The 18,573-nt window shown below is 45.8% G+C and overlaps 1 protein-coding gene across 4 annotated transcripts in view; it reads right to left on the reverse strand.

Annotated features, from left to right (window-relative positions):
* RERE (arginine-glutamic acid dipeptide repeats) overlaps window positions 1-18,573 on the reverse strand; it is a 282,778-nt gene that overhangs the window by 41,620 nt on the left and 222,585 nt on the right. For all 4 annotated transcript variants that reach the window (XM_058160874.1, XM_058160873.1, XM_058160875.1 and 1 more), the window contains one exon: window positions 6,862-6,942. In XM_058160874.1, the coding sequence (XP_058016857.1) occupies window positions 6,862-6,942 (81 nt within the window). The remainder of the gene's footprint in view (window positions 1-6,861; window positions 6,943-18,573) is intronic.

Raw genomic sequence — 18,573 nt, forward strand, 5'->3', positions numbered from 1 at the left:
AAAGCCCCCAAACTTACAAGACCCCCCTGCTGTTATAAACCCCCCCCCCAATTTCAAGAACCAGCTGATTTTTAAGATCTTAAAAGAGATACGTGTTTTGGCTCACCCATGGTTATGGGCTTAGCGAACGCTGTCTGTCTGATCTTCGTTACAAAGCAAATCATTTAAACCCACGCGGCAGGTCGTAAGAAGTAATAATTGAGAAGATTAGGCGGGTTTATTCATTTATTTCTTTCTCTTTCTCTTTCTCTCTCTCTCTCTCTTTCTCTCGTTTTAATCAATTCCTCCAAGATGTAAAATGCAACCCCCCCCCCCCCGGGTTCGTTTGGCGAGAAGGAACAAAGCTCGCTTCTAGAATAAGTCCGTATCATCGGAAGGAAGAGGGTCGTTTGAATAACGGAAGCCTCCCCCCAAAAAGAAGGAAAATTGGAAATTTTGCTCTCCAAAAAAGAATGGAGGATGGGGAGAAGGAAAGAGGTAAAAATAGACGAAGAGGAGGAAGGGCCGTGGGGCAGCGAAGATACCGAAACTAAAATAAATGAAAGAAGAGGCTACGAATAACGGAGGCACATGCAAGGCGAACAGATTAGGAAACATCTTACGGCCTGAATTTCTAGGAAGTAAATTAAAGAATTAAATCCGGTTTTCAAATCTGGACGGGCCTCTTTCTTTTTCTCCCCACTGGCCCCAGCTCAGCTCTCCGAAATGGTCTTGTTGCAACGATGGGAGCTGGGCATTTTGATTTCAAACAGGCCTCAAGGGTTCGGTTTCCGAGAAACGGTCCATAAAAACCTGAACAGTAGGGTGTTCTTATAGATATACTGTGTTTCCCCCAAAATAGGACCCTGTCTTATATTTTTTTGAAGCCTGAAATAGGCGCTTGGCCTTATTGCCAGGCGCTCAAAAGCCCGATTGGGCCTATTATCAGGGGATGTCTTATTTTGGGGGAAACAGGGTATACGGTGTTTCCCTGAAAATAAAACCGGGTCTTATATTAATTTTTACTCCGAAAGACGCGTTAGGGCTTATTTTAAGGTTAGGTCTTATTTTGGGGGAAATACGGTACTAAATGCATCCATCTGGCTGACAGGCTTAATTGGGGCTTACTTTTGGGAGTAAGGCTTATATTACGAATATCCTGAAAATTCACGCTAGGACTTATTTTCCGGTTGGGGCTTATTTTCGGGGAAACAGGGCAGGGGTGGGTTCTACTTATCTTTACTACCGGTTCGGGTCGCACCCGCGCTTTGCTCAGGCTCTTCTGCACATGCGCAGTTCACCTATGATGACGTCTGGGTCAGTGGATGGAGCCTCCCACCAGTTTTACTACCGGTTCTTGTGAACCGGTCTGAACCGGGGGCAACCCACCACTGAAATCTATCTATCTATCTATCTATCTATCTATCTATCTATCTATCTATCTATCTATCTATCTATCTATCTATCTATCTATCTATCTATCTATCTCTATCTCTCTATGTATGTATCTATATGGGGGAGTGTTTAAAGCTATATATAAAGCCTGCCCATCGGGAACTCACCCTGCAGCCACACAAAATGGCTTTGAAATAAGCTGGAGGGCTGAAGGGAGGGAAGATACTCCTCTCTGTCAGATGTGCCTATTCGGAGAAGTTTGATTTACAAAGCAAACATTCTCGCAACTTCTATCTCTAGCTGCAGGCTCTTTCAGAAGTTAAAAATACTCTCTTATGCAGAGAGAGAGAGAAAGAGAGATTTGGAAAGCAATGCATTTCGGGCTTAGAAACCCGAATAGCATAAATACCTGGGAAGAAATTAAGCAACTAGAGTTTAAAAGGTTTTGTTCCCCCGCATCTCATTCCAAGCAGGCTTATTTATTCTACGTGATCGCTGGGATTTTTGGAGACAAGTAAAATTCTTCCATAGAAAATGCGAAAAGGAAGAGGGGAGGGGACAAAAAACAGCCAGTTTTGTGGCTCTTTAAAAGCCCGGTCAGTTAAAGCCAGGAAGGAGAAATTCTGGAAAAATTTGCAGGTCTGGGCCAAACCTCGTAACAGGAGGGTCTCGAATGCGCCGTCGAATGCAGCTTTAAAAGAGGTAAGAATTGTAGTTTCAAGGAGATGTGGTTGGGGGGCAGTGGTGAAATCCGACTGGATCTATCCAGCTCGTGTGAACTGGTAGCACCGGAAGGCTCCGCCCACTTGCCGGGGCGTCATTACCTCCCTGTTTTTGACCCTCTGCGCATGCGCAGAAGTGGCGCACATGCTCACATTCCTGAACAAGTAGCGAAGGTATGGGCATTTCACACACCCCCACACACAATCTTCAGTTCATCTATATCTATTTCAGGGGTCTCCAACCCCTGGGCCACGCATATAAGCAAAGCCCCATCCACGGGATGCAGGCAGCCCACGAAACCACGCCGCCTCCAGTCCACGGAACCGGTCGCTGGTGCCACAGATCTAAAGCCATAAAACGATCTGGTTTTGATTTAGTGTAATGTGTGAGAACTGGACTGATGCTTTGATTTCAGTATTGGCCTAGCCTGAGGCATGCCCCTCTCTCCCACAGGTGTGGCTCCCCCCACAATATATACTAGAAAAAGGGCCACTAAAATCATGCAGATTACAGATCCTTCACATCCTGGACATAAACTGTTTCAACTCCTACCCTCAAAATGACACTATAGAGCACTGCACAGCAGAACAACTAGATACAAGGACAGTTTTTCCCCCGAAGGCCATCACTCTGCTAAACAAATAATTCCCTCAACACTGTCAAACTATTTACTAAATCTGCACTACTATTAATCTTCTCATCGTTCCCACCCCCCATCTCCTCCCACTTATGACTGTAACTTTGTTGCTTATACCCTTACGATACTTATTGATATTGATAGTTTCCTGATTGCTAATTTGTTCCCTATGATTATCATTAAGTGTTGTACCTTATGATTCTTGATGAATGTATCTTGTCTTTTATGTACACTGAGAGCATAAGCACCAAGACAAATTCCTTGTGTGTCCAATCACACTTGGCCAATAAAGAATTCTATTCTATTCTATTCTATTCTATTCTATTCTATTCTATCCTATCCTATCCTATCCTATCCCTATCCTATTCTTGAATGTGGAAATGTCCACTCTTTAGAGCAATTAAAAAAAAGGTGCCAGGCCAGGTTTTGAAATAAAACAAACCAGAGGGCAGGATCCTTTCAATGAGAGGGAAATGGGAGACTCAAGCTTGGGTGAAATTAAACAATTAAACCTTTGTTCGTTTTGCGTGACATCTGGGAATCTTTTCAAGGGGACAGGAAACCGTTCTTTTTTGGAGCTCTGTTTGGAGAAGAGAAGTTAAGTGAAAGAGACTTCTCCACAGTGGGAATTAAATTCCAGGCACTCTTTGCTCCTCCCGGCTCCTGATGGAGAAACTTCAAAAGAGTTTTTTTTTGCTCTGCTCCGTCTGGTCCAGTGAAATCCGAGCACTTCCGGTTCTCTCTCTCTCTCTCTCTCTGGTGCTCAAGTTCTAAGTCAAGGGCTGGATGACGCATTTCAAAAGAGACAGCTTCTGAGGAAGTGCAGAGTGCTCTTCCACCCATCCCCACACCTGAGCCCAGCTCAAGCTCCCTGATCCTGCATTGGAGCCCAGTGGTTCAAAATGGCAATAACCAGAGTGTCTCTTGCCCATCACCCTGCCAACCAAAGTGCTTACAGTCAAGGCGATGGTTTTCCCAGTTGCAATGTATGGCTGTGAAAGTTGGACCATAAGGAAGGCTGAGCGCCAAAGAATGGAGGCCTTTGAACTCTGGTGCTGGAGAAGACTCCTACGAGCCCCTTGGACTGCAAGGCGAACAAACAAGTCAGTTCTAGAGGAGATCAACCCTGACTGCTCTTTAGAAGGCGAAACTCAAATCCTTTGGTCACCTAATGAGAAGGAAGGACTCCCTGGAGAAGAGCCTAATGCTGGGAACGATTGAGGGCAAAAGAAGAACGGGACGACAGAGAACAAGGTGGCTGGATGGAGTCACTGAAGCAGTCGGTGTGAGCTTAAATGGACTCCAGAGGATGGTATGGGACAAGAAGGCCTGGAGGAATGTGGGTCGCAATGGGTCGGACACAACTTCGCAACTAACAACAGCAAATTCTTTTCTTGCAAGTTTGGACTGTGCCATGCAAAACCGTACTTGAAAGAATCATGAACAGGGGTGAAATCTACTTACCTTCCCAACCGGTTCGGAAGTGCACGCGCCGTGCACACACTTGGACCCCCTGCGCATGCAGAAACCCTCCTGCGCATGCGCAGAGGGTAAAAAACAGGTTAGTTCCTGGTTAAAATCAGGAAGCAACGACGACCGGGCGGGTGGGCGGAGCCTTGCGCTGCCATCATTACCGGTTCTCCGAACCACTGCCTGCCATCGCTACCAGGTCAGCCGAACCGGGAGCATTTCACCCCTGTCCTGACCCTCTTCATCCCCTCAATATCAAGCAAGAGGAGGAAGGGGAAAAGAAGCAAGGAGAGAAGCAGTTTCTCACATCACAGTCTAATCTAGAACCCAGAAATCAATAGGGCTGGAAGGGACCTCAAAGGTCTTCTAGTCCAAGCCTCCGCTCAAACCACGAATCTCACTCTATCCTGGTGGAACAGTTGGTCCTGTCTATCCCCTAAAACCTCCAGCGGTGGAGTTCATCTAAGTTACCTTCTAGGCATTAAAAGTCCCCAAACTGTGGTTTTTAAACCTTGAAACGTAATCACGGATCGCCACAACACAGAGGCTCGTGTTTCTTGCCTCACCTCTCGGTCTCAAAGCTGACTTTGAGAAAGCAGGAAGCAAGATATGAGGTTATGGGGGTGGGGGAAAAGTCAGGGGTTGCTCACCACTAGACGGCCCCTATCAAATCTGTAGCATCTCACCCTCAAAATGTTTGGGCTTCGAGCAATTATTTTTTTTTTAAAGGCAGACTACTGAAAACGGTAAACGGATGTCTGCCTTTTTACCTTTTAGCATTTGATGGAGTTGCTAAGATAAAATAAGATGGAAAACAGGTAAGTAAAATAGGAAAGCAGTGGGAAGCAGGAAGAAAGGGAATTTGCATTTAATCCCGTTCATCCCGGTTTGTTTTGAAAAGAAGGAATGACAGTGCTGTAATCTGGACCAAACTCAAAATCCCAGAATTCTCAGCCTGGGCAGGACAGACTCTTTCCCCAGAATGCAACTGGCCAATGCCAGGCCGGGTGGGGGAAAAAAAACCTGTCACAATAATATGAAAAATATTTCTGTTCGTTCCAGAGGGACATGCTACCCTCGCCGCCCCAAAGATCTGCTCACAATATACTTGGAAAGGCTGGGGTGGGGGGGGGAGAGAGAGAGAGAAAACCCATCAGTTCCCAGCGCTGCTATTTGTTTTAGTAAGCGTGCCCACGGTGGGTGTATAAAGGTTCGCTTCTCCAAAGAGAAAAGGTCATTAAAATGCAAAGTTGTTCCTGCCCTCTTCCCTTGATCACCCATTTGTGGGTCAGGCCAGCGATGGTGACACAACACACCAACACACACAAAAAAGGATTGGAGGGGGGGGGAGATCCGTGTGTCAAAGCCGTCATTAATTCTGCACCGTGACAGCTCCTTGGGTCATAGAACGGGGAATTTCAACAGATGCCCTTTGTACCAGGGAAGAAGAAAAAAAAACAACAACAACAAAACCCCGCCAGGTCCCAGTTATTCAATTAAAATGAAAAGCATGACTCACAATCACAAGAACTTCCTGCCTCCATTCAGGGCAAGCAATTCACAACAGGTCGGGCTTGTGCAGAACTGTCACTGAGCTGTGTTTTAAAGAATTCGTCCAAAACCTTGGAAATAAAAATGCCCGGGCCGCCACAAAAACACCAGAGGAGGTAAACGCACGTTTAAAGCTGTTTTGACGTCCGCTGGATAGATCACCACAAGAATCCAGAGGCTAACAGATCAACACTAATGGACCTCAGAGGCCAATTCCAACCACCGAAGATCTTCTGTTTAGTTTAGTTTCCTTTAGGGTCATTGCACACGGTACAACGGAATTAAATGCCTTCTTCAGTCTACGTTAGAACTATAAAAACACAAACATACACCCTTTACACACTATAGAACCGAAATTGAAAACCCGATATTGCACTACACCGTAGAATTCAATACGGTAATTGCTCCTGGGATTAGAAGCTGTTTTTCAGCCTATTTGTCCTTGTTTTTATTATCCTGTCAGAGGGTAATAGTTCAAAAAAAAAAAAAAAGAGGATGTGTGTGTGCCCAGGATGAGATCTGGGGTTCCTCTTGTCTTTTTCCCCAGCAGCATAAACAGGGCACCCCCTCCAAAATTACATCCAGATCAGATTGGGATAAAAGGCTTTGCACAGGTCAAAGGAGAACCAATCCTGAAATCAGCTGACAAAACCAAGTCTTGCCAGTCCCCCCAAATCAAGGAGATCTGATTTAACACCTACCCAACACAGATCTCCCCTTCCCTGCGGGGGAAAACTAAAACAGCTTTTAATACTGACGTCTTTTAAATCACCCCTCCTCCATCCTCTTCCCGAGTTTTAAAAAAACAAAACAACGCTTGATTAGGATTCCATTTCCACTTCCGACAAGCTTGGATCGATCCCAGAAGTTCTCCGGGAGAGACAAGACTTCCCGACAAAACCAGATCTCCAAACTCCGGACGGTGTCTTCGCACAAGCAGACGCAAAAAATCTCCAAAAAACATTCGACCGAAGGCCCATCGAGGGTTAAAAAGGCTCCTCCTTCACAGCAAATGGAGGAATGCAGAAAGGCATTTTAGCAAGAGGTGTGTGTGTGTGTAGTTTGTGTGTATGAAAGCAAGTTACATAAAGTCCAGGGATACTCACCGTCTCCTTGTTGGGGAGCAATTCTTTTCGGATTCTGAAAAAGTTCTTGCCGTATTGCCGGAGGCCTTTAATGAACCGCTTCTGTGATTAAAAAAATAAAAATAAAAATCAGCAAGTCAGCACGGCCTGGACCTTGAGTGAGACCTTTTCAATCACACAGACACACACACAAAATGAATCTGAGGTTTAAAAGCTGAAGAAAAAATATGTTAATATACCTTCCCCGCTCATCGGTGCACTAATTTCCACATCTGGCCCTGAAATTATTTTCAAAAGGGTTGTTAAAAAAAAAAAGGAAGATACATCCTTCTTGATGGCTGTTAGGAAGCCGAGCTGCTGATTCCAGGGAAAAACAACAGGGGGAAAATTCAAAAGCACTATATCTAGTTCCAGGTTAAACAGAGGAAGGAAACGATTAGGGGTGGGAGGGGAACAGTAGAAGAAGGGGAGGGAAGTTTTCCCATTTTGGGAAAAACCTTGAGAAAGAAGGGGGGAGGGATGTTTTGGCAGCTGGGCAGGGAAAGGTGGGAAAACTCTTTCCCCTTTATTTGAAACAACAAAATAATTTACAAAATTATTGACAGTTCCCATAGTTATTATTTACAAAATAAATACAAATCGGGTTTTTCAAAACAACAACAACAAAAAGATTAAAAGTAGCTTTGTTCGCAGGGAAGGAATTAAAAAAAAAAATACCCCACGTTTATTTTTCCTGCGTTTTCCTTTAAAAATCAATAAATACATAAATAAATAAAACAACCACAAACAACAAGAAGGGAAAAAAATATATATATCAGCTTTGCTTAGGTGCAAGATGGATCCAGAGGCTGCGGAGGGAAAGAGGGGGGGTGGAGAAACTTTTTTTTTTTTTTGGCAAATAATCCAGTTCTAGCCAAACGGACCCCCCCCCCTCCCATCCCAAACCACCTCCTGGAGTGGTGATGGGGGGGGGGGGGAGAAAAAGAAGAAGAGGAAAAGCAGCTCTCTCGTTTTCCAATCCAGCTTGCCCCCCCACCAAAAAAAAATGCAAAAAAAAAAGCATGCAAAAAAAAAAAAGAGAGAGAGAGAGAGAGAAAGAGAGAGAGAGAGCAAGCGATCCTGCAAAAAAAGGGGCTTCCCCGGGACACCCCCCCCCTCTGCAAATTGCAACAGAGCTGGGGCTTGCAGCCCATCCACCCACCCCCCAAAAAAATCCAGGACCCCAAAAAGGAGCGTTTTGCAAAAGAGAGAAAGAGGAGGAGGGGGGGGGGAAAGAGGAAGGAAGGAAAGAAGGAAGGAAGGAAAGAAGGAAGGCAGAGATTCCTAACCTGCAAAAGGGGAGCTGCAAAGAGAAAGGGGGGAGCCCAGGTCCGGCGAGGCACAGGTGGGCCCTGAGCGGGAGGGGCCCCGTGGGAAGTGGAGGGGGGGGGTCCCGATCGCCACCGGGGAGCCTCTGACACTACAAAGGGGAGGAGGGAGGGAGGGAGGGGAGCGGCGGCTTTTAACATGTGATCCGAGAGCCGCGCTGAGCGCGCTGCAAAAGCCGGCCTGGATCGCGACGCGGGAAGGGGTTTTTGGGACCAGCCTGACCTGGTTTTTAGGTTGCAAACGAGGCAAAGGGAGGATCTGGCTTTTTATTTTTATTTTTTTGGGGTGGGGGGCATTGCAAAGGTTGCAATGCAAAGTGGGGAAAGGACGGGGTTTGTTTGCTGCATTGATTTGCACCGTTCTTTTGACAAAGAATAGAATAGAATAGAATAGAATAGAATAGAATAGAATAGAATAGAATAGAATAGAATAGAATAGAATTGAATTTTATTGGCCAAGTGTGATTGGACACACAAGGAATTTGTCTTGGTGCATATGCTCTCAGTGTACATAAAAGAAAAGATACGTTCATCAAGGTACAACATTTACAACACAATTGATGATCAATATATCAATATAAATCATAAGGATTGCCAGCAACAAGTTATAGTCATACAGTCATAAGTGGAAAGAGATTGATGATGGGAACTATGAGAAGATTAATAGTAGTGCAGATTCAGTAAATAGTTTGACAGTGTTGAGGGAATTATTTGTTTAGCAGAGTGATGGCCTTCGGGGAAAAAACTGTTCTTGTGTCTAGTTGTTCTGTTGTGCAGGGCTCTATAGCGTCATTTTGAGGTAGGAGTTGAAACAGTTTATGTCCAGGATGCGAGGGATCTGCAAATATTGCAGATACTACTGCAAATCTGCAAGTAGCTCAAGGCACCTTCCTCCTTCCTATTTTGTTTTTCCCCTTCACAACGACCCTGTGAGGTGGGTTGGGTATGGAGAGGAGAGGGACTGCCTGGCCCGATGTCACCCAGCTGGCTTTCGTGGCTAAGGTGGGACTGGAACTCCCCTCCTGCTTTCTAGCCTGGTGCCTTAATCACTAGACCAAACCATCATCATCATCAGAGGTCTCCAACCTTGGTCCCTTTAAGACTTGTGGACTTCAACTCTGGGAGTTGAAGTCCACAAGTCTTAAAGGGACCAAGGTTGGAGACCCCTGATCATCATCATCACCACAAATATCATTGACTGGCTCTGATAGTTGATACGGGGTTGCTGCCAGCATCCAAGGTACCAACCAAGTACCTTCTTAAATATTATTATTACTATTATTATAATCTCTTTTATTCATTAAATATACAGCATTATTATTATCCCTTTTATTCATTAAACATGCAACTCAAGTGGGCCGTACCAAATACTTGGAAAATTCAAAATCAGCCTACGACGCAAAACAGGGTTGTTGTTTTTTGTAAAATAAGCATACGGGTAAAAATAATTGCCCCGATGGCCGCACTCTGCAAAATTCCAGCCTAAGTGGCCGATGGACTATTTTGTTTGTGTTAAATATTTTTTATTATTTTATATCACATATTCCATTTCTATGTTGAACAGTGTTGTTTTCTAGGTGTCCAAAGTGTTAACATATAAACATCATCATCATTATAATCATATATACATAAACATATATGTGATCATATCAATTGTTACTGAAAAGTATACTATCCTCCACGATAGCATCAATTATATAACCATCAAAATATTTACTCATCAGTTTTTTCTTTCTCGTGTGGCCCATATTTCCTCTAACCTCAGTATCTGTTACTTAACCATTTATACCATGTTTTCTCCAAAAATAAGACCCTGTCTTATATTTTTCTGAACCCTGAAATAAGCGCTTGGCCTTATTGCCATGCACTCAAAAGCCCGATTGGGCTTAGTATCAGGGGATGTCTTATTTTGGGGGAAACGGTAGAATAGTTCCCATGTTATAAAATATTCAGAATCTTCTTTTCCTTTGATTTTTTTAGGGTTAACTTATCCATACAGCCTGACTAGGTTGTATCTTAGCTAAGACACTGAGCTTGTCGATCAGAAAGATCGGCAGTTCGGCGGTTCGAATCCCTAGTACAGGTCTGGGTGAGCAGGGGATTGGACTAGCTGACTTCCAAGGTCCCTACCAACCTATTTAACATAACATAATAACAGAGTTGGAAGGGACCTTGGAGGTCTTCTATTCCAACCCCCTGCCCAGACAGGAAACTCTACACCATTTCAGACAAATGGCTATCCAATATTTTCTTAAAAATTTCCAGTGTTGGAGCATTCACAACTTCTGCAGGCAAGTTGTTCCACTGATTAATTGTTCTCACTGTCAGGAAATTTCTCCTTAGTTCTAAGTTGCTTCTCTCCTTGATTAGTTTCCACCCGTTGCTTCTTGTTCTACCCTCAGGTGCTTTGGAGAATAGCTTGACTCCCTCTTCTTTGGGGCAGCCCCTGAGATATTGGAAGACTGCTATCATGTCTCCCCTGGTCCTTCTTTTCATTAAACTAGACATACAGTTCCTGCAACCGTTCTTCATATATTGTAGCCTCCAGTCCCCTAATCATCTTTCTTGCTCTTCTCTGCACTCTTTCTAGAGTCTCCACATCTTTTTTACATCGTGGCGACCAAAACTGGATGCAATATTCCAAGTGTGGCCTTACCAAGGCATTATAAAGTGGTATTAACCCTTCAAGTGATTTGGCCACGCAAGTCCGGATGTCCAGACTAAGAATGCACGCCTACCTGGTTCACCCGTGCCTTGGGGTGTGTTGTTGCCTCGGGTCAACTGACAAGCATTCCCTTGCAAATCGGGGTTTGTGGGCAAGGCCTCTTGATGGGAAATGAGGGGCGGGGGGCGTTTTTCTAATGAAGAAACTGGATTTTATTTGGGCTCACCTCTCTGGAAACCAAGGGCATTGCTTCTACCAGCCTGGCTCATCCACCCCTTGCAATCGGCTACTTTCGAAGCCTTAAATCAGTAGTGTCCAACCTTGGAAAAATTTTTTTAAGATCTGTGGACTTCGAGTCCCAGAATTCTCCAGCCAGCCGGGAAGAATTCCGGGAGTTGAAGTCCACATGTCTTAAAAAGTTGTCAAGGTTGGATATCCTTGGCTTAAATGGAGATTGCGGTGCTCTCTGCAAAATCATCTTGTTTAGTTTTGCTGCCACAATACTGGGGCACAATGGGGACCCTGTTAAGGGGCTTTTTGGCCGGTGGAGGAATCACAAATCACTTATTTTAAGAGTCGGTGGTCTAAAGAACTAAGGAGGAATTTCCTGACAGTGAGAACAATTAATCCGTGGAACAACTTGCCTCTAGAAGTTGTAAATGCTCGGAACACTGGATGTTTTTAAGAAGATGTTGGATTACCATTTGTCTGAAGTGGTGTAGGGTTTCCTGCCTAAGCAGGGGGTTGGACTAGAAGACCTCCAAGGTCCCTTCCAACTCTGTTATTCTGTTCTATTCTAAATTACAAGGGGATCAATTCAGTTTGAAGATGCCACAGTCCTCCTTTGATGGGACAGAGGAATTTATATTTATACTTTATAAACAGCCCAGCTGTTATTCTTGTTTTATCCACTTGTGCAGAGGACAATTTTTATGAGATTCTCCCAACTCTTTCCTGCATACCTAGCTGAGTTTCTGGGATATTTTATTTTTTTTTAAATCTGCAGGTGGCAGATAAAAGAAAGGACTTTTCCACTTCTCGTTCAGAATTAAGGTGCAACCCCCCTGGCATCTCACCCCACTAATATTTTTATTTTTTAATTTCTCTCCTAAAAGATCTGAATTGTTTTCTGTTTGACTTTAGAGGCCTGGATTAAAAAACAACAACTGCACAGACAAGACGAAAGTGTCAAAAAAAAAAAGAAAAGGGGGAAAAAAAGTCAAGAAAACAACATTCAAGCTAAATAACCCTGCAATCTTTGCTGCAGTAAGAACTCATTTAAAAAACATCCATTTTAACTAAGTGGCTGCAATCAATTGAATAACTAAACAACAAAAAAAGACACACGAAGGAATCGTGTTATTATTAAAGATTTGGTAGTATATTCCTGGAGTGGTGGGGGGGGGGGTGAGAGAGCAGGGGGAAATGTTAATAGTTCTGTTTAATCACAGCTTAACAATAATTCATTTTATGTCCGATTATCCTGGGTGGGTCTACGACGCAGGGTTGGAGAGCCCAAAGGGGTTTGATCAGGATTGCAGGCTCTCCCTTTCAATCTTCAATTAACAGAGTTGGAAGGGACCTTAGAGAGGTCATTTAGTCCAACCCCTTCTTCTGAAACATCTTTATGGATATTTCCCCCGCCCAAAGTGGTTGGCTTCTCCCTGCGGCTTCAATATCTCTTAAACCCCCCCTTCCCCACACATATACACGTATGTGGTGTGTGTGTGTGTTTCCCCTTGCTGTCCTACACTAAATAAATTTTCACGGTCCAACGTGGCGCCTGGTTTGGATATTTAAAATATTAACTTGAGACCCCGGATGGTGAAGGGGTTGGTTGACTGCTTCCTTTTGCTGTGAGAATGAAAAAAAAAAACAAAAAACCAAACCCAACTTTTAAAAATAACTTTTTTAAATAGACATCCCTGATTCTGGGCTTCCTGCTGTGCCCCCCTCCCCAAATTCCACATCCTGTAATTAAAACTGGTTTGCAAACCTTCTGGGAATAACTTTCATCTTTACCCAAGGAGCAGGGGAGAAGTTAAGAACAACACAACACAACACAGGAGGGTTTTTTTTAAAGCTATGGCCCAGGATTGTCCGCACTGGGACCAAGGAAATTTTCCAGAATTACATTCACCCCTTGCAAGGAAGCAAAATATGAAAAAAACAAAAAACAAGCCAGATGAAATGCTTTGGTAGTCTAACCTCTTCCAGCAGGCACCCTCCCAAACAAAGGAAACCCTTAATTATTTTGCAAGAGGAGGAGATACACACACACACAACACACACACACAACACATACACATACCCCTGCGCCCCACACACCCTTGTCTTGCAAATCTGCTTTTCTGCCACTTCCTCTGGAAACCTTTTAACATCTTATTTATAACCCTGTGCCGTCTTTTTTTATTATTATTATTCTAAGCGATTTATGGGGAGGGGTCTCTTTCTAAGGACCATGGGTGGCGGTGGGGGTGGACAGGCAGAGGGGAGGGGGGGGGCTCTTTTGGAACGTGGCACAGCTGGGCATCGCACCCCCTTTATAAAACATTGGCATGTTTTAGACATTCAAAGGCGGGGGTGGAGGGGTCATCGCTCTGCAAAAACCCGGTTGCCATGGCTATGGACGGGTGTGAACACAGCCGCCGAGGGGGTTTCGGTCTCTCTTCAGCCCCCCCCCCCAGTGTCGGTACTCCTCTGCTTTCCCACTGAGATGTAATTTACGAGGGTCTCCGGTCTGTGTCCCTGCCACAACGTGTAAATAATATTTGAGGTTTGGGTAGGGGGACAGCTGTAAATAACCGAGCTGGGGTTAGGAGGAAAGCACGCCGGGCCTTTGCATATGCGAGGCTCTCAGAGGGGCCCCCCCCCTGTATTTTATCTCCTGAAACAAACAGTGTGACAAGATACACGATGTCATTATGTTTTGGCTAACGGAGCTCTCTCGCATGGCGCGTTTATCAAGGTGGCGAGAACAAGAAAAGGCGCCGCTTGTCGAGGGAGGAAAAGGGCAGCAGCCGCCCGCCAAGGACTGCGATCGGGCCCTCCCCCTGGAAATTGATGTGTGTGTTTTTCGGATGGTACCATTTTGTTCCTTCCCAGATGCTTTAGCCTCGGTGCGACCAGCAGCAGCTGGCGCCAGCTGTGCGGCCAGTGGCAGCTCTCTGCTGCCCTCCCTTGAGCTTAGCGGTAAATAGTTCGGTTTGGGCTGAGAAGGTTGTGTGAACACAGTTTACACAGCCTCTGGCAAGTTGGAGAAGGGGTTTTTTTTGGGGGGACAGGGACAGCCCTCGGTGGGTGATTCTGGGGGAGGCTTTAAGACCTGAACGTGCATTTTATGGATACTGTGGGGGGGGGGGTTCCATTACACTGCCCGGAACTGTATAAAAAGGAGATAAGAGGATATAAATGATGGAATGACAGACTCTGCAAAGCACAGATTGCATTAGCTGAATGTGAGAACCAGGACACCCAATTATATATATGGGAGGTATATATGTCCTATATATATATAATTGGATGTCCTGGTTCACACATTCAGCTAATGCAATCTGTGCTTTGCAGAATAGATAGATAGATAGATAGATAGATAGATAGATAGATAGATAGATGGATGGATGGATGGATGGATGGATGGATGGATGGATGGATGGAGGGAGATGGAGGGAGGGAGGGAGATGGATGGAGGGAGGGAGGGTGGGAGATAGATAGATGGATGGAGGGAGGGAGGGAGATAGATAGATGGATGGATGGATGGATGGAGATAGATAGATAGATGGAGGGAGGGAGGGAGGGGGGGAGATAGATAGATGGATGGAGGGAGGGAGGGAGATAGATAGATGGATGGATGGATGGATGGAGATAGATAGATAGATGGAGGGAGGGAGGGAGATGGATGGATGCATGGAGGGAGGGAGATATATAGATGGATGGATGGAGGGAGATGGAGGGAGATGGATGGATGGAGGGATGGAGATAGATAGAGGGAGGGAGGGAGGGAGGGAGGGAGATGGATGGATGGATGGAGATAGATGGAGGGAGGGAGGGAGGTAGATGGATGGATGGATGGATGGATAGAGGGAGGGAGATAGGTGGATGGATGGATGGATATAGATGATAGATGATAAATAGGTAGGTGGGTAGGTAGGTAGGTAGATAATCCTCTTAACTCTTTAGTTGGTTGGTAGAGTGGTAAAGTGATTAAGGCAGCCAGCTAGGAGTTCTAATTCAAACCTTAGGCCCAAAGCCAGCTGGGAGGCCTTAGGCCAGCCCCTCTCTCCCAGCCCTCGGAAGAAGGCAAAGACTGACTGGGGAATTCTGGGAGTTGAAGTCCACAGGTCTCTAAAGTCACCAAGGCTGGGCATCCCTGCACGACAGCATCATCGCAGCAAGTCAAAAAAAGCTAAACAATGTTTTTACCCAAGTCGCAAGGTTATTCCGCTGCAAGGCATCTGAACAAGGAACGCTCCGGCTCGCTTTGGCCTCGTGCAACCCTACACAAAGCCCCCCCTCCCGACAACCTCTTTTATCCCCCCCCCCTCAAACACAGAGCCTTTAATCTTCCTCTCCCAACAGCTGACCCCGGATTAAACGACTCTTTGCATATCCCCACTGCATCTGCCCACCCCGGCCAAGGCCGGCCTCCCGAGAGCCCTGCAGTTTCCTGCCAGCTTCGGCCCTGGCTATCCATCACCCGCCAACCTTGTGCGCACGATGGCTCCGTGCCCCCCCCCCGGTTGCCGGGCAACGGCGCCAGGGGAAATCGGAGAAGTGCTGACAAACAAGCCGAGAGACTGCAGACCAGGGATTCTCTCTCTGTCCATGCTCCCTTCGCTTTTGCTCTCGGGGGGGGGGGGGGGTCCAGCAGGGAGGCTACCGCTAACCCAGATCCCAAACCAGGATTCCGCCCCCCCCCCCAAAGCATGCTTTTCATGCCCAGGGACAGTGGAGGAAAACACCCCCCCCCCAACCATTCAATGAAGGGTGGAGGGGCGCGTCCTCCTTCCCTGTCTTTCGAAATGCTTGAAATGTGGAAGAGGTGACAGATCGGGCTATCAGGAATTAGGGGACAGGGAGAAATGGGAGGGGAAAGTACCCCCATAATACAGCAGGCTAATTTAAGAGAAAGGGAAAGGAAAAAGGAATTTTTACATTTATTTTTTGCTGCAGTAGTACAGAAGAGGCTGGCGTCTTGGTCTAGCTGTGGGATCGCCAAGTGGTCTCCCATCCCGGCAACCGCCAGCTTCTCCCACATCAGCCAAAGCTGGCCCAACAGGGATGATGCCTGGCAGTCCCTTCTCCCCGTGGTTGGCCCCTGCTGTCTCGCAGCCCTTACAAACCAACCTCTGCCCTGGTCTGGAGCCAGCCGCCGGAAGCGGCGAAGAGGCCGAGCTCCAGTCAACCACGGAGGGTCGTCGTTCAGATGAGCTTTGGGAGTCAGTTGCCGGTTTTCTTGAGTCCTAAAGGTAGAGAGGTGGAGAGGGGGCTTATTGCTCGTCCCTGGCACCCACAAGGTTGATGGGCCGCTCTCCTGCACCATCAGTGCTTTCTGGGTAATTAAACCCCGGAAAGACGAAACATGTGCGGTTGGATTACACCAAACATAAATTGAAAAACAAAAAAATCAACACAGCTCTAAAAACATCCATGGGATTCCCTAGTGATGGGTTTTTCTGATGTTGGCTGGTGGGGTTTGAGCGGCCTGCTCTCCCCTCTTCCTCTTTTTAAGGATTTAATTCAGGTTGCAACCTTCTTGCAGGTACTTCCCAGGGGTGAAATGCTCCCGGTTCGGACCGGATCGGCTGATCCGGTAAAGCAATGGCGGCAGGTGGTTCGGAGAACCGGTAGCAAAAAATCCCTCCCTCCCCCCTGTTCCCAGCTGAGCCACGCGATCGTCAGAGCCTTTTCTTTTTTTTTTACTTTTAAAAGCATTTTTTTAAACAACCTCTTCGGGCAAAGAGGGGGTAAAAAAAATGCTTTTAAAAGGTTAAAACAAGGCGCTGAGGTGCCTGATCGTCAGAAGCTTTTTTTTTTAACTTTTAAAAGCATTTTTTAAAAGGTAAAAAAGCTGAAGCCTGCTAGGCAAAAAATGGGTGGTGGTTGTGGTTGTGTGTGTGTGTGTGTGTGTGTGTGTGTGTGTGTGTGAGAGAGAGAGAGAGAGAGAGAGAGAGAGAGATAGAAGAAAAGAAGAAAGAGAAAGAAAGAAAGAGACTACAAACTTGGCACTAGATGCAGCTTCAGAGGATAATCCAAGAAAGAAAAGAAAAGAAAGAAAGAAAGAAAGAAAGAAAGAAAGAAAGAAAGAAAGAAAGAAAGAAAGAAAGAGACTACAAACTTGGCACTAGATACATCTTCAGAGGATAATCCAGGGCTGGAAGGGACCTGGAGATCATCTAGTCCAACCCTGCTCCAGCAGGACATTGCCAGTGAGTTTTTGTCTTCTGATCCCCCAGTCACATAGCCACGCCCACCCAGTCACATGATCCCCCCCATCAAGCCACGCCCACAGAACCGGTAGGAAAGAAATTTCGATTTCTTTTTTTTTTAATTTGCATTTATATCCCGCCCTTGTCCGAAGACTCAAGGCGGCTTACACTATGTCAAGCATCCATTTGTATATTATATACAAAGTCGACTTTTATTGCCCCAAACTCCTCATTTTACCTACCTTATAAAGGATGGAAGGCTGAGTCAACCTTGGGCCTGGTGGGATTTGAACCTACAGTAATTGCAAGCAGCTGTGTTAATAACAGACTGTCTTAGCAGTCTGAGCCACCAGAGGCCCTAATTTCCCCACTGAAGTAAACCCAATTGAATGTGGTTAGGGGCTGTGGCTTTAGGAGGCCTTTCTCCCCCCTCCCCTTGGGAGCTGCCAAAGGACAGGAACTAATACAATACAAAGTGGCATCTGAGGATAACCACCCGAGCAAGAAAGATTTACACAGATAAGATTAAGAGATTAAGACAAGAAGGGCATCGTTAGTTTGCTTCTTGATTCCTCCCTCCTTCCCCCCCCCAAAAAAAAGCACTGGTCCAAACTTTACAGGGTTCCCCCTGCTGAAATCAACCTAGGAATACATTTTTATTCCCCGTAAACGAGCTGGAAAAAATAGCTGCTTAAAAGCCACCTGACAAAGAACGGAGATGGAGATATCTAAAGTCCATTTTCTCTCCAGTCCCATTCATATCAATTCCCCACCCGCCCCAAAAAAATAAGTATTTTCCCCACGGCTCAGCAGTCTTTAAAGCCATTAAAGTTGCCGAATGCAGGAGAATAATCCATGCTTGATGAAGTTTGTTTTTTTTTAAAGAAAAGATCCTGGTTAAAGCTTTTCTAAGCATAAAAGAAGCACATACACACACACACACAACTCTGCGCTGAAATCTGGAGTGATCCGGTGTCGACGCCAGAAACCCTGCACACTGCAGCCATCCAAGCAGCCGCCAAGATCTCCTACTGTGACTTGACTGCCAAGCCGTTCTAAAATAAAATCAGATGTTCCCCCCCCTTAAGATGAGATATGAGATCACACCGCTCTGCGGGTTTTATGTTCCCGCAAACCGGATTAGCGCTCCTGTACGCAGAGGCGTTTTGATCCTCAGAGCTGGAAACTTCAAAAACGAGAGTTACGGAAGCAAAGACGGCGACGCTGGGGAAAGGGCTAAGTATAGAAGCCGGAAGAATAAGGGACATGTATG

Source organism: Ahaetulla prasina, chromosome 18 (genome assembly GCF_028640845.1).
Source record: "Ahaetulla prasina isolate Xishuangbanna chromosome 18, ASM2864084v1, whole genome shotgun sequence".
Lineage (NCBI taxonomy): Eukaryota > Metazoa > Chordata > Lepidosauria > Squamata > Colubridae > Ahaetulla > Ahaetulla prasina.